Below are 16,416 nucleotides of genomic sequence, written 5' to 3' on the forward strand. Positions count from 1 at the left end.
GGAGTTGCCCACACCTGCTCTTGAGCCTTCTAAATGAATATCAAGTTCTTTTGGTAAAACTTAACATTTTATCTCTTATTTCATCTACCCTAATATTAACAGTTTATTAATGTATAATGAAGCAAAAAGTTAAAAATATTAAGTAAAATTAATTATGCATTTTTTTAAACTCTGCACTGGCTGCAATATTAATTAAAAAGTTCCAAGTTACTTAACAGTTTTAACTTTTAATCTTTTCACATCAATATTCTTTTAATTTGATGGTTTCATTGTTGTACTTTGTACCCACTGGAGCAGTAATCCTGGCATCAGAAGAAATCACATCCAATTAAATTACAATACTTTATAAAGACTATTGCACACAACTGCTACTACAGTTATATTAAAGATTCTTTGTACCCACTGGAGCAGTAATCCTAGCATCACATCCAATTAAATTACAATACTTTATAAAGACTATTGCACACAACTGCTACTACAGTTATATTAAAGATTCTTTGTACCCACTGGAGCAGTAATCCTAGCATCAGAAAAAATCACACCCAATTAAATTACAATACTTTATAAAGACTATTGCACGTAACTACTACTACAGTTACATTAAAGATTCTTTGAAATTTTAAATCCATACAATCACCAGGTGTGTTATGCCAAATTATATTTATATTAAAAATCAGATAAACACAGTAATAATATCAAACTCATTTTCCACACATCTGTTGTTTTATTTGTAACATTTGTGAATAAGAAAAAAGAGTGATAAAAATAGGACACAAGTTGTAAATGTAATCGCATCTGCTACCAGCTGCAATCTACACAAGGTGACATCTATTTTTATCATTGAATTCAACTTTGTAATCAAGTCTAAAAGCAGAATCTCCTAGGTGCAACAAGATAACACCTGGTTTTTGTAGATGACTAAAATCATTTTTATATTACACCATATATTATAAGAACAAAAGTACAGTAGAAGATATGTTGTTAATTAGAGAATGATTTATAACTCTTCTAACTCAAGCTTGACTCTTAAACATTAATTTAAAAATTATATTAACACTGAATACATTTCAGATAATTATAAAACAATATTTTAAACAGTCATTTCATCCTGGAAGGAAAATGTAAATAAACAACATGTTTTGCATCATACCATTAAAAATATTTTTGTTGTTTTCCAAAATTATGACTAAATAAAAATAATACTTTTTCATCATTAGTCTGTAGAATAATTTAGCAAAGTTTCATATAAACTTTATAGGACAGTAGAAGCTATGATTTTTATTTTAAATTGGTGAAGCATAAATGCAAATATCATAATTCCATCTACAAAATATAAAAACTAAAACTCGTAAGATTCATTTTCAAAATTATTGACAACTCTGACAGGCTAGCTGTAGATTAGTTTGGTTTGTTTTGAATTTTGCACAAAGCTACTCGAGGGCTATCTGTGTTAGCCATCCCTAATTTTGCAGTGTAAGACTAGAGAAAAGGCAGCTAGTCATCACCACCCATCGCCAACTCTTGGGCTACTCTTTTACCAACGAACAGTGGGATTGACTGTCATATTATAATGCCCCCAGGGCTGAAAGGGCAAGCATATTTGGTGTGATGGGAATTCAAACCCACAACCCTCAGATTACAAGTTGAGTGCCTTAACCACCTGCCCATGCCAGGTCCCTAAGCTGTAGAAAAAAAGTATATACATGTTTAAATTATGAGTACACTAAACAAGCAGTGCACAATCCAAAATATATGTGCAATAAGTATATTTTTCAAATATTAAGTTGAAAATTTGTATTTAATCAAATATTACTCCTCTCTTAAGATATAATTCTTTCATCAATTTTGATGATGATTTGAATATCTATTATAACCTAAATGTATACTTATTTCTAAAGAAATTTAAAGGTAAACAGTTGCACCAATATTTTTATTTAAATAATGTCAAAATACAGTGGAGCTCTTTTTAAAACAAATCATGTGAGAAAATACACTTTCACATTGAACATGGAAAGAGTAACAAAAGAATGTACTACAGGCATGTGACATTAAAAAGTCTAAACTGTAAGATGCCAGAAAACTGAAAGATGGTTGATATTAGACATATTTGTAAGGGTGAACACAATAATTGCATAATTTCTAACTTGTCAAGAACTTTAAATGGAATTGTAACTTTATGTCACAATATATATATCACAAATTAACAAAATATGTTTAAATGCAAATGGATCAGTTGTTTATTCAAAAGCCTGCCTAATTTCAATAATACCATGATAAGTATTAGCTAAACAGTTTTCTGACCTCCTGTGCTCTGAAGAGAATTTGAAATTTCTAGCTTTTCCTACTATAAAACTGTGAAATTGAACAGAATGCATGATCTTTCAAAACTAACTCTGATATCAACACTTCTGACATTTTTGTTACATTTGCAGTGGTTTTTCACTAACCATGCTACCATAAGAATCATATGTTTTACTACAGTAAGTGAAATTTGTTGAGATCATAATGATACAACAGGTATTAAATCATTACAGTAGAATACTGAATACAAATATTGTAAATATTCGTTTGATTAAACTATTTCCTCTCAAAAAATGAATTACTGAGTAAAATTTCCCCTTTCTTTCACTAACTAGGGACTTATGATTATAAGTCAATTGGTGTTACTTCTGTGCTGGTGAAAAGTTTAGAAAGCCCAATTAAAGATGCTTTGTAAACTCTCCTAAGAAGCCTACAATTTTGTTGGATAGCTAACACTGTTTCACAAAGAGAAAATCTTCTCACAAGTCTTTTGAACTTTTTTTGAAATATGTTTTTGCTCATGTTGATGAGAATAAAGACGTGAATTTTGTGTACCTGGATTTTCATAAGATATTCCACAATATGCCACAAAACATTACGAAAGAAATTATATATGTGGGTAGAACTTGAACATTTACCAGACTAATCAACATAATCATTAATCTACAAGCTTGGATTATATCAATTGGTATCCTATAAAATAACCAATTCATCAAAACTACAATTAAATCTATTAATTATTTTCATTAACAATATTGATTATACTATTTATTATATCAAATGTCATTACTTTTTAATTTTATTGGTATACTGTTTGATCATTAATTACTGATCATTTAAACTATCCAAGTAATCAAAATATCATCAGGCTGATTTCTCACTGCTATTCTCAATTAATTCAGTTATTCAGTTTAATTGACTAGTGGCACAAGCAACTAAAATAACCAACTAATTAATACTACTATTTTAATAATTCCATCTAAGTTTCACATAAGAATAACTGATTCATTAAATGTCATTGATTAACGAGCCTGAAAATTAATTATCAATTGCTCTTAACTGCCCAGCTCTAACTATACGTATGGAAGAAAAGTTGGTTCAATGAATTAACAGAGTTCAGTAAAACTAAACTAGAGTTACAAGTGGAGTACCACAAAACTGAAATGAAAACATTGTTACAAGTGGAGTACCATAAGACTGTAATGAAAACATTGTTACAAGTGGAGTACCATAAGACTGTAATGAAAACATTACTTTTTTTTTTTTTTTATAAAAACATTAATTGCATTAATAAGGGAATAGCCAACAATATGATCAAATGTATTGATGATACTACTGTGTTGGTGTAATTGGATGTGAGGATGCTGCTGCTGTTCTGAAAAGGGGTTTGGATAATTTTGGTCAATTTGATCAACAAACAGTAGATTTCATTTAATTACCTACATGCAAGGTTACTCATGAAAGTTAGCTTAATTTGAACTATAATTATTTCTTTTGATGGAAATCAACTCACTAGTGCAACATTTCTCAAACATTTTCAACTGCAGAACACTTCCAAGCTCAAACTATTGATGGAATCCTTAAGAAACATTCTTATATTAAGAACTTAAATCTTTAAAATTTATTGTCAGATGAACTTATTACTTTTTACTTTATAGTTCTGTCCTTTAGTCATCAAACCATGGCAAAATAGTATCAATAATTGAAATCACTGTAATTTTTTAATGTTATGAAAAATTCAAAAACTCAAAACTATCTTGTTATCTTGAAACACTGTACTCAGCTATCACCAGTGACTTACTTACAGTAAGTCACCAATTAGGCTTCATCCATAAATGAAATGGCCAATGAAAAAGGGAATACATAATTGAACAATTTGCAGGATGACAAACTTTTAAGCCATACCTATGCAAGTTATTGGAGAATCAGGGCTGGATACAGAAAGATATATATTAAAATGAATGGTATGGCAACAGTGCCCTTCATTGTCCCTTATGTTATTTTAAAGAAGACTCAACAAAAGTACAGGTGCTTACTTAATTCACATTAAACCAATATAGTTCTTCCTAATGATATATAATACTGTTATTTTCTGTAATGTATTATTGCAGCTTCCCAACTCAAAATAGTAAAATACTCACCTGAGTTTGAAATTCTTGTGTATGCTGAGCCAATCTGATCTATTAAAAGCATAAATATAAAACCTAAAACTAGCGTTACACCAATGACAGAATGAGTCTCCCCAATATCTGCTAGAAGATGAAGTGAATGTTCTGTCTCAAGACTGCTTGAAAGTCGAGCCTTGTCAGTTGTCATTTGTTGTTCCCTTAGCATCTGATTACGTATTAGTGCTAATGGTAAGAAACAAAAATCAATGCAGGTAAACCAGAAGTACGACCTTTCCAAAGCTCTTAAAACATAGTACCTTTATATGTGTAATTAAGTATATTAATTTTAAAATATATTTACTTAAAAACTATTTAATACAAGAATGTTTAAAAATTAAAAAATGGGTAATTACAGATGTGCAAGAGTAATGAAAATGTATTTCTAATAGGTACTTTCCTCCTTTCACAAGTTTAGCTATTCTTGTTCAGTTCTCTTTATGCATGCCACAAATCTTCTGCTTTCCCCTATTGTAATTAAGTGATTCCAACTTGTCACTCATGTAAATCATCATGCATTACCTCTCCACCAATAGGAGTACAGTATGTATGATCGACGCATGCGACTCCCCCTATATGCTGCTACCAAACTATCACTTTGAAGTTTGGAAGAGAATGGAAGCACTGGAAATGTGTGGAGAAGAAGAGTGGGAAATGTGAGAAAAGGTAAGTACCCATCAAAAATACATTTCCAGGATAGGAAAATTATAACTTCCAATATGGTAATTCCCTCAACTCACAAAATTAGCTAGAATCCTTTATTTATTAGGAGGAGAGACCGATGCAAAGGTGCATTCAAAGGATACCTTTATAGATAAGAGAGTCAGACTGGAAGATCTGAAGAGAGGAACTGCAACACCTATTTGCCGTGTATACTCTTTGCCCATATGTGTAACATGTAAGATATATTAGGGCAGAAAATGAGAAGCACATCCAAGTAGGTAAGAATATGATAGAAAAGTGATCCTAACTAGAAATAGACAATGTACACAATAAGAGAAGTTGGTAAACAAGGATGCATCCCTGAGTGTAGAATAGCTAGGGCATAGCAGACCCTATTCTGTAACTCTACTACATCCAAAACCTCCTCACTTGGTACCTATATCCATGTGAGGGTAGGATGAGAATCATACTCTCTTCACCTCCAACTCGAGAATCACCCCAATTTTCAGGTATGACACAAGAATAAGCTCTGAACTATCAATCTGGAAACTTGACATCTGGTATCAAAAAGATGTCTATCACATACAATCAACTTCCCCAACTGTGAAACAGGCCAGGACCATCTAAATGTCAACAACAGCCCCATGAGAAGAGAGAACAAGGGATGGCTATGAACAGAACAGAAACAATCCCATATATCACTTCTATGACCCAAAACACAGACAGAGAAAACTGAGGGAGTAAGACAGACAACCCAAAAAATTGTGTGAGGAGTTGTGTTGATTTGTTCACTCTAAATCCAAAACCCAGCCACAGAGTACCAACATCCATGCATGAGTACAATGAGGATTTCCAATCAAAGAGGTGAAATGCATATCGACGTCTCACTCCATTGTACTGATTTTCACAAATTGAAGGAATTTAGATCACCTACACCTGCAGAACACCACCATGTTATTCTGCACTGAATGGTACTGATTTTCACAAATTGAAGGAATTTAGGTCACCTACATCTGCAGAACACCACCATGGTACTCTGCACTGAATGGTTACAACACCTCTGTGTGTAACCCATTCTAGAGGGTGCTTTCACAGTCAACTACCACAGCAGCTAAAAACTGGTAAGTAGTAAAGTAAAACTCCCATACTCCATTAAAAAGAAGGAGAGGATGTGTTGGAGAGTCTGAAGAAACATCACCACCTAAGACAGTGCAACAGGTGATTACAAAACCCTATTTTGAAAAGCAGACCATACTAATTTATTGAATCAAGGTATGGTCGGATGAGCAACTATCCCCTTCTGCTTCACTTCATTAAGTTCATGAATGGTACAGCAAATTTATGAACCAAATATCACAAAGTTATTCACCTATAAGCAATCTTGCTGAGCAATCTGTCTCAACAGAGAACACTGCAAAGTCATGAAAGATAAAGTGGGAATCGAAATGGATGCACAGAGCAGATTTAAAGAAAACCTGGTCAGGCATAACTCACCATGGAGTGGGATCCATGTGATAAAAGGTAGATAATGGCCCCTGAAAAAGAAGAATGTATGAATAAAACTTGCCTATTAAAAGTTGCACTGAAGTAAGAAACATGGCCATAGGTGATAGCCAAAACCCCTAGTGAAGAGAAAACCACTATATGATGAAGATAGCAGAAGATGTACATACTGGGAATGGTCCACATGCCAGATTGCAAAACTCTCTCCACTGGATGAAGATGAGAAGCAAGGGTAAGAGTGAGGTGTCACATATGATGGAAGAACAACTGGAACAAAGGCCAGGAAGCAGTGGTAGGGAAGAACAGGCCAATCAAACCACAAGACGGACCCAAATGGTAAGGGTTGAAAGTGACAGATCATTACAGGAGGGGATAAAAAGTGTGAGCATGTACCACAGAAGTGAATAAGACCTTCATTGGTCACAGAAGCATATCCAGATCTAGTCAATGGTAAAGAAAGGAAGTAAAAGGATGGTAAATAGGAGAAAGAAGAAACAGCCAACCCAAATATCTTTGAGAGAAAGGAACAATCCAGATAAAGAAGCACACCTGTAAAATGATAAAACTTAGGTGAAACATCAATAGCAAATGAATCAAACCTTCCATATCTACAGATTAAGAGAAGGAAATATTTTTTACGAGAAAGATGGAACACAAAACACAAGAAACTGGTTCATATAAAAACGAATTAAGGAAATGTTGGACCACACAAATGACTTAATCCAGAAAGGCAGAATGCCAGAAAGGGAGACTTACCTGGAAAGAAAACATGGTGTCAGAAACAAAAGATATTAGATAAAGACTGTCCAAAATCTAGAAAGGCGAAGAGACCCACGACCACAGTCAAAGAACTAGGTAGGAAATTTCCCCCACATGAGGGCACATTAAGACTTGTCAGCAAGAAATCCCCTGGTAGTAGACCAAATGTAAAATATGTTTCCTTTGCATAGGTAAACCTCCACATAAGAGAGACAGACAAAACTAGCTAACAAGGAAGAAACATGGCATGTGAAACTGCATCATCCCACCAAGGACCAAATGAAAACTAGACATAAAGAAGCAGAATGTGAAGGTAAGAACATAGGACACAGAATCAATGTTGACAAAAGAGGAAGAAAGAAGTAGATGAGAGATGGGAAGGGGATAGCAGTCATTGTAGCTTTGGAAACTAAGGCTGAGTTGGATAAGAGGGAGCAATCAGGAAGACTAGAAAATGAGTGGAGTGGACAAGAGTAATTACCCAATGAAGTACTCAAATGGATGGGTGCATATAACAATACTTGTGTGACTAATCCAGGCTGAAAGCATCGACTGCCTGAGCCAGTGAATGAGGTTACAGGTGACTAAAATAGAGGCAGCTTGGTGAAGAAGCTTGGAAAGAACCCCATTCTATACAGTATATCCAGATATAGTGCAAAAGATAATTTGTGGCCAGACTGAAAGCACCCAGCACATGACATGCAAAAACACAAATATGAAGTGTATGGTCCAGTATCAGAGATTCAACTTGAATAAACATATTTCTGGACCAGGTGCCCCCTTGGTCGGTGATATGTGCCACCACTGTAGAACTGTCTCAAAGAACTATCCATAGACAATGTCAGGTGAGAGAAAGGAAATTATGTAACAACTAATGTAACAACAGAAGTTTGAACACAATGATGTGCAAAGCACTTTAATCTGCAGACCACTGGCCTAAAGATTCTTGGTGAGTGACTATATTCCCCATCCCATGAAAAAATGTAGATCCACATATGGGGAAGGAAGAGGCACACCCACCAACATATGGGATTTGTCCATTCACCAATGTAGAACATCTCACAGGGAAGGAGGAAGGGATTTCATATGGGTCAACAAAGAGGGACCAGCAGTGTCATAAAAGATCACATCCCAAATGCGATAGAACCTCATGAACAGTAAATTACTGAGCCTGAAAGGGCATGGTGAACTAAAAGTTCCACTGGACTAAATCGTGAAAGAAAAGGCAGTGCTTGCCTGATAATCATATCAAAAAAGACCCCCAGATGGACAAGATATTGTGTAGGTCTAAGGAAGGACTTCTCCAGTTTGACCAATCACACTGCTATAGAAATAGTTGCTGAGTGTAAGTGGTCACATTCTATTCAGAATGGTCCAAAAAGAAGCCATTGATCCATGTAATACAATAATAAAATCACAGTCACTGAACATGAAGATGACACGCAAAGCTCAGAAAACTCAACAAAACATGTAAGGTATCAAAGCAAGTCCTTTAAAGTGAGGATGAAACTGAGGCAATATCTTTATATATTGGTAAGCACTGGAAACATCCACTTATGTCATCCACATACCTGGAGGAAACACCCATCTCAGAGTGAGAAAAGGTCCCATGATGATCTTGGATATCATGTGGTTGAGGTGAGATAAATCAATTGCCAGCTGCAAATCATTAGTTTTCTAAGGGACACAATATGGCAGGGATATAAAAAAAACCAAAAAAAAAACTCCTAAGTATGAGGAACAAGTTCATTTGCCTGCTGCAATTCCTGAACATCTTCTAACCTACACTGATTGGTCACAGGATCTTGAGTAACATGAAAGGAAAACAGTGAAAGGAGAAGCTAGAGGTGGGGAAAGAATTAGGAACTGCATAACTCTCAAGATTCAACCAAAAACAAAAAAGCTACAACACCTGTAAGAGTGGAATGTTGGTGGATTGATATAAACTGAGACTTGATAATATCTGGAACTGAATCAAATACTTGTCTCAGAAATGAAAATCATGTGCAATCCCTAATAGAAGTCTAAGGTAAACAGACCAAAGCCTATATGGCATAACAATGTATAAAGTCCCAACAACAAAGAAACTATGTACTGAATACCAAAGCCAAAGACAAGATGCAGGCTAAAGAGGAGGAGGGAAGGATAAAGGTAACTCAAAAAAAAACCTACAGGATTTTTGTGAAGAGACACAGAGAGGAAGTGTATTGAAGAAGGATACCTTGAGAGGTTGATAAAAGTAAAAAGTATGCAAGAATACTAGGCATATGGGAGATAAACATATGATTTGGGAGCCACTCCCCAAAAGAGGTAATAAGTAACCTAACAACACTGCACTGATCTAAAAGTGGATAGATAGCAGTAGAAGATAGATATTCTTTGGGGGCATGACATGCTAGCCCCCTCACACAATTGGGGGGGGGGGGTGCAACAGATCACCAAGAGCTCAAATATCAGGAGAGAGAGGAAAAACCAAACAGATTGAGAATATTATGCATATAGGAAAGGAAGATGAGGAAAGTAAGAAAAAGGTGACAGGGATAAAATATCACAAACATGAAACATAAAATCTACAATGACAAATTACGCCTACGAGACTCTCCAGGTTGGGAACAAGAATGATCATCAAACTTGGAAGCAGAAAAGATTATCAATGTCCAAGTTAACCAATAAAGGCTCAGCAATTTTTATAAGAACCTTGGCAATGTCAGTAGTTAAAGATTGGCCCAGGTAATGTTCAATCTCCCAATGTGTAGAACCAGATAAATTCATTGCCAGGTTGCCTGTACCTGAAGACTGAGAAAAATCCCAATCATTGACGTAAGCCCCAAAGTGAAAAAGTGATTTTCATAAATTAAAGCACAGAAAGCTTTCACCAAATTCAAGTGCAGAAATAAGCAACTTGAATTAATTGATAAATACTAATATAAGAATCGGTTGAATAAATGGAATTAAAGTGAAAAATAACCATTTTTGAGGAAAATCCAAGTTGAACATGGATTGAACAACAAACAACAAAAGAGCATGTCTAAACTTAAGTGCTGCCAAAAAAAAAAAAAAGAAGAGGAACAAAGAGAGAGTTGCATGCATCACGTGAGTGTACTATACTCCTACTGGTGGACAAGTAATGCAAGACAGTTTACATGAGACAAACACTGGAATCAGTTGATTCTAAAAAAAATTCAACATTCACTGAATAAAAATAGCTAATCCTGCAAGTAAAGGGAAGTACCATATCAAAAAGGTCATTACTTAAAAAAATTATCTATTTTGAAGCCTTTTGCAAAATTTCTGAGATTTTCAGAGCAAATTTAAATTTTGTTGCCATGTTAAAAACTGTTATAAGCAAAATAACTGTATTTAAAAGCACCTCATTTAAAGTACCTTTGTAAACAATTGTACAGAAATTTCAAAAATAATGAATTTCATTAAATGCATGTACAGTCATTCATGTGAAAGTTGCTCCATATCCAGAATCATATGAAAATAAAATTTACCTAAATGTGATGAGTAAAGCATGTTGACACCCTCTGGAATGATCACTGATAATGCTGTTCCAACTAGCATTCCTGCACCAAGCACTGTAACTAACTGTAGTTTATCCTAAAATTCATATTAAAACAATGCTCTTGAAAAGTTTGTCTTTTTCAAAGTACAGAAGATGGCAACTAAAAATTGAATATATTCATAGCTTCTAGAATATTAATAACGATTAGGAAAATTTAAATGGAAACAAGGAAATTAGGCAGTTAAAACACACATTATACAGAGAAAACTCCTCAATGAACTAAGAAGGTAGCCACTGCTTTATAATGAATGTATAAAGAAATGTAAACCACTGCAAAAGTATCAAGAAAAAATATGATGAAGTATACACACACATGAACATATTTCTGATTATAAATATGTTCATCTGTGTGTATACTCTATGATTATAAATAGCTTATATAAGTTACTAATCTAAAAATAGTGTTTCGCTTCTAATTATTGCAATTATCCATGTACTTTCTCAAATTTTCTTCATTATTTAGAAATTTTAGTTTTAAAAGTAGCAACTCATAAGCTGATTTGATTCTGTTGACTACTACGTTCAAAATATCCTGCCTATTAACAAAACCAGATAAATAGTTTCTTTGCAACTGAGGGTTTGGAGGCATATACAACGAAAAACCCTCTTTATTATCCAAAAATTTAAAAAACCTCAAAATTTTAACAAACAAAATAAATACATATAAGAGTCATGTTATTATCACATACAGCACTCTCATAAATAAGTTAAGAAAACTAACACTTGAAATGCACAATAAACTTTTACCTTTATCAAATAGTCAGTATGTATATAAGCTACTCAATATAGAAGACAGAAAATGAAAATAACTTCACAAGAACACATAAATATGCAAGCTTTTCACATATGAATGCCTTCTCGAAAACACATATTTAACAAATGTATATAATGCACTTTTGTGTTTAAACAATACTTCCATTAAGCTAAATATATACACTGAGCAATGAAGAAAATTGTAATTTGCATTTTACATTTCACTCATTTTTAGAAGAAACAATCATAAAAACACATTTAAAAATAGGTTTTATAAAGTAAATTATACAACTAAAGTCAACCTGGTTCTATATTACAGTAAAAGAAAGATAATGAATGATGAATTTTATTTCTTCATGAACACAAGTTTGTGTAATCGTTGTTTAAATTTCAAGATTTTTGTTCTTTGGTCTTCATGTCCAATGTCAACAAGTTTGATAATTGTAAATGTACAACACTGGACACAAATTTCAAGCTATTCCTCCCATCACTTTCCTATTTCAATTACAGCTAGCTATATAGTATTAATATATATATAATAAACATATTTTTGAAACTTTTTTGGTTTTAAAAGTAAGCTGTAAGTGAATTTGTATTATTACTCAATAACAACAGTACTAACATTTTAACAATAGTAACAAACTGTAGCATAGTGAAAATTCAGGTTTTGTTTTTTGTAAATATCTGTCACTAAATGATTTAGAAAGAATTGATGCATTTTAATTCAAGGTCAATCCCTTAACACAAAACTTGCCTATGTTTTACAAAAATTAAGAAAAGTATCTTCCTACCACTGTTAACATAAAAACAAGTGAAATAACTCCTGCTAGCACTATGTAACATTCCATGGGCATGTTTATGAAGAAAACATTGCACTAAAAAAAAAAAAACACTTTATGCATAACAATGGTTGCCTTAACTTTTTCCAAATTGTACAGTCTTCAGAACTCATTTTATAAAACTAAATCTTCTCTATGAAGTGAAAGTAAAAACCAGTATGTTAGCATTCCCACTGATCAATGAAAATATAACTTATAAGAGACACTTGGACACAAATTCCATGCCACATCCAAGCACCTTGCTATTTCAGTGGTAGCTAATTTGGTAGTAATACTATTAGTGATACTTTAACTTATAAGCATCAATAAACACTGTAATAAATAACTAAACGTACTTTAAAGTCTGGAGTAAGCTTCAACATTCAAATTCAAGCACTTTGGGTTTTGGTGATACTATTCATTTATTAATATTACTGCTCAATAATATGAATACTTAGTACTTGTAGTCTTAGCGTTATAGCAATAGTATCGAACTGCCTACAGTTAAGAATAATTTAAAAATAAAATCCTACCCCTGATAATGTAACAACAAGTGGAATAACACCTGCCATGTAACATCCCATGAACATGGTTACAGAGAGAAGTAGCAGAACTATCACTTCATCCATGACAATGGCTGTTAAGAGTTTTATTTATCTTTCCAAAGTTCAAATAGTTTACGAGGTAAATGTCATAAATTTAAATTTCCTCTGCGAAGTACGAACCAATATGTTAACAAACAGTCCACACTACTGCCATAACTATCAGAACGAGAAGCACGAGACAGCACGTTGAATAAACTACAACAAATGATACGTTGAATACTTGTCACACAGCTTTGAATACTCACTGTGTGGCGCTAAGCCAACTTGTTGATTCTATAAGAAATAAAAACTTAACGACCTCCTTACTTATTACTTCGAAAATACTATCTGGTAAAATATTAATCATCATCACGTGTGTGTGTGATTTTCTTATTGCAAAGCCACACCAGGCTATCTGCTGTGTCCACCAAGGGGGATCGAATCCCTGATTTCAGAGTTGTAAATCCCAAGACTTACCGCTTTACCAGCGGGAGACTAGTTATCATGTATTAATTATATATATGACTGTAAACTAACACAATATGCTAATATATGTTACAAATTACAACATGGTATCTTCTCCACACTCTATTACATAGCCTTTTTTTGAAGTTTAAAGTTTTTGGACACATCAGGCTAATGAAAAGCTTGAAAGAAATCTGTTTATGTAAATTCACGATAAAATTGAAATATACAAAACGAGGGAAGGCAGCTAGTCATCACTACACACCGCCAACTCTTGGGCTACTCTTTTACCAACGAATAGTGGGATTGACTGTAACAATATAACGTCCCCACGGCTGAAAGGGCAAGCATGTTTGGTGTGACGGGGATTCAAACCCGCGACCCTCAGATTACAAGTTGAGTGCTTTACCACCTGGCCATGCCGGGCCTAAAGAAAGAAAACAAATTATAAGAATTGCAAAAAAAAAAAAAAGTATGATGTTGGAATGGCTTTGCTAAAAAGTACAGAAACAAGTACAAAAAGTAATACAAAAATCACTACGTAAGTAGTTAAATCTTTACAAGAAGAAACTTTAACAACTAAATGCTAGATTCCTGTCAGTTGTACGATTCAGATTCGAAATAAAAGCATTGAACTGAATATCACTGTACAAGGTTACAGTTCCTAATAATCATAAACTTGTATATTTGATTCATTATTTACTAGCTACTTATAGGGATTGTTGTACTGTTTTGTTAATTCATCTTTGCCCTTTTCTGTATTTTTTTGGTACAGTCATTCTTGAATCATTTTTGTATTTTTTTTATTATTTATTCTACTCCACAACAACTTATACTGGAAGAAAAAGCATTTATCACCAAAGAGAAATGTGTGTTTTCTTTGAGCAAAGCCACACTAGGCTATCTGTTGAGTCCACCGAGGGAATCAAACCCCATGTTTTTTGCATTGTAAATCCGTAGACTTACCGCTGTACCATTGAGGGACCCGTAGAGATATGACCAAGAAGAAACGTTAGCTTGAGCAAAAGGAGCTTTGCTACACTTTTCAGCCAATGTTTTTGTTAAAATTATACAAACGTTCATGTGTGGAAAAGTTTGTAGAGTTTTGGTGATTTTTGAGTAAAAAGAGCTAAAAATACAAAATATATGTTTGCATATGATACCACATCTCAATCCACTGAGATAGTAGTTACCACATATCAACGTTTTGGTACGTGTGCATACCATGCATTTTATAGATTTTTATTTCAGTGATGAAATTTTCAACATACTTCATTTGTTCTGAATATACACAGTTTTCACAAAACACGTAATATAAAAAACTGTTTGGTTGACTAAATTTTAACTGTCTTTGTTCATTTATTGTTTACTATAGATAATATCTGTTCTGCTTCAGGTAAGGTATTATTTTGTTTGTTTGTTTAGAATTTCACGCAAACCTACACAAGGGCTATCTGCGCTAGCCATCCTAAATTAGCCGTGTAAGACTAGAGGGAAGGTAGCTAGTCAACACCACCCACCGCCAACTCTTGGGCTACTCTTTTACCAACAAATAGTGGGATTGACCGTCACATTATAACGCCCCCACGGCTGAAAGGGCGAGCATGTTTGGTGCGATGGGAATTCGAACCTGTGACCCTCGGATTACGAGTCGAACGCCTTAACCCACCTGGCCATGCCGGGCCGTAAGGTATTGCACTAATGGTGTATATTTGAACAAAAATATCGATGACAGTGGTGTCCTTCACTTGTAAGATAGATGATGTATTGAGGTTAAGGCTTCTTATATGTCAAATGAGAATGACCAGTCACGTAGAAAGTGATAGTTGCTAAATGAAAACATAAAATTTCATGTTATATAAGAAATATTAAACTTAAACAGTATACAGTATTTGAATTAAGTTGGTTTATGAGAATACATTTTTAGGGAAGAAACTCTGTTAATCAATTCACAAGTACAGTAAACGTAAAAGTCGATTATTCAATGTCCAACAAATATTCACCATGTGCTTTATGTCTAAATAAATAAAGATTGTTCTCATTTTGTTTTATTCATCGTATTCAGTCTATTTAATTCTTAGCTTAACACTCAGTCAGTTTAGAAATTTAGCATCTCTTTGTAATTTATCCTGCTGTTCTTTATTTAATAAAGTTAAATTCTCTTACACATTTTAACAAAATCATGTAAACCTGAAAATACCACAGAATAAATATGAACGAACATTTCAGTGCATTAACTATATAATTTTATTGCAGCATTTTCTCTTTCTCCTAATAGGCACATGACTTATTTGAACTCTTGAGTTATATACTGTTAATGGATTGCTATTCACCAAAGGAATGAAAATTTTTGTGTGTAGAAGTACTTATGACTGAAAGGGAGATTTTGCCAGTAAAGAGAAATAGCTTTAGGCGAGATAGTTTGAGTTTAGGAGTAGTCTAATGTTGCAAAGGTTCTTGACAGCAGTCTTTATGCAACCAAAGATTCAATAATACAAGTCAATATCTTATGTGTGGGCATTGCTCTTGCGAATGAACCTTAGAATAAGGGTTAACACAGATGGCTAAAGATTACTGAGGTGGAATGGAAACTGTGAGTCTAAGATAATATAAAACAGTCTTGCAGGAACCCTATGCATTATCAGCCAGAATAACGTAACTCCAGCTCTGGTTAAGATAACCCTAGATAAGGTAAAGATAAATTATATCAGTCAAAATTATTTCCCTGGCAGGTAATACAGAAGGTAAAGGCAGGAAAGACCTTGGACCAAGGGGAAGTTCTGAACCTCTCTGGGCCAGAGGATATCCTGTATAGGTAACCACTGAACCTGAAGAAG

At 33.8% G+C, this 16,416-nt stretch overlaps 1 protein-coding gene across 2 annotated transcripts in view; it reads right to left on the reverse strand.

Moving 5' to 3' along the window:
* The window catches only part of LOC143255348 (zinc transporter ZIP9-like), a 32,449-nt gene extending 19,066 nt beyond the window's left edge, over nt 1–13,383 (reverse strand). Inside the window, exons 1-3 of one of the 2 annotated variants that reach the window (XM_076510863.1) lie at nt 13,064–13,374; nt 10,889–10,994; nt 4,443–4,652 (exon numbers count right to left, since the gene is read on the reverse strand). In XM_076510863.1, the coding sequence (XP_076366978.1) occupies nt 4,443–4,652; nt 10,889–10,994; nt 13,064–13,159 (412 nt within the window). In that variant the 5' untranslated portion in view covers nt 13,160–13,374. Of the gene's footprint in view, nt 1–4,442; nt 4,653–10,888; nt 10,995–13,063 lie in introns of both variants that reach the window. The other variant, XM_076510870.1, reaches the window with a different exon arrangement.
* Between the last annotated feature and the right edge of the window lie 3,033 nt (nt 13,384–16,416).

This window comes from Tachypleus tridentatus, chromosome 1, assembly GCF_004210375.1.
Source record: "Tachypleus tridentatus isolate NWPU-2018 chromosome 1, ASM421037v1, whole genome shotgun sequence".
NCBI lineage: Eukaryota > Metazoa > Arthropoda > Merostomata > Xiphosura > Limulidae > Tachypleus > Tachypleus tridentatus.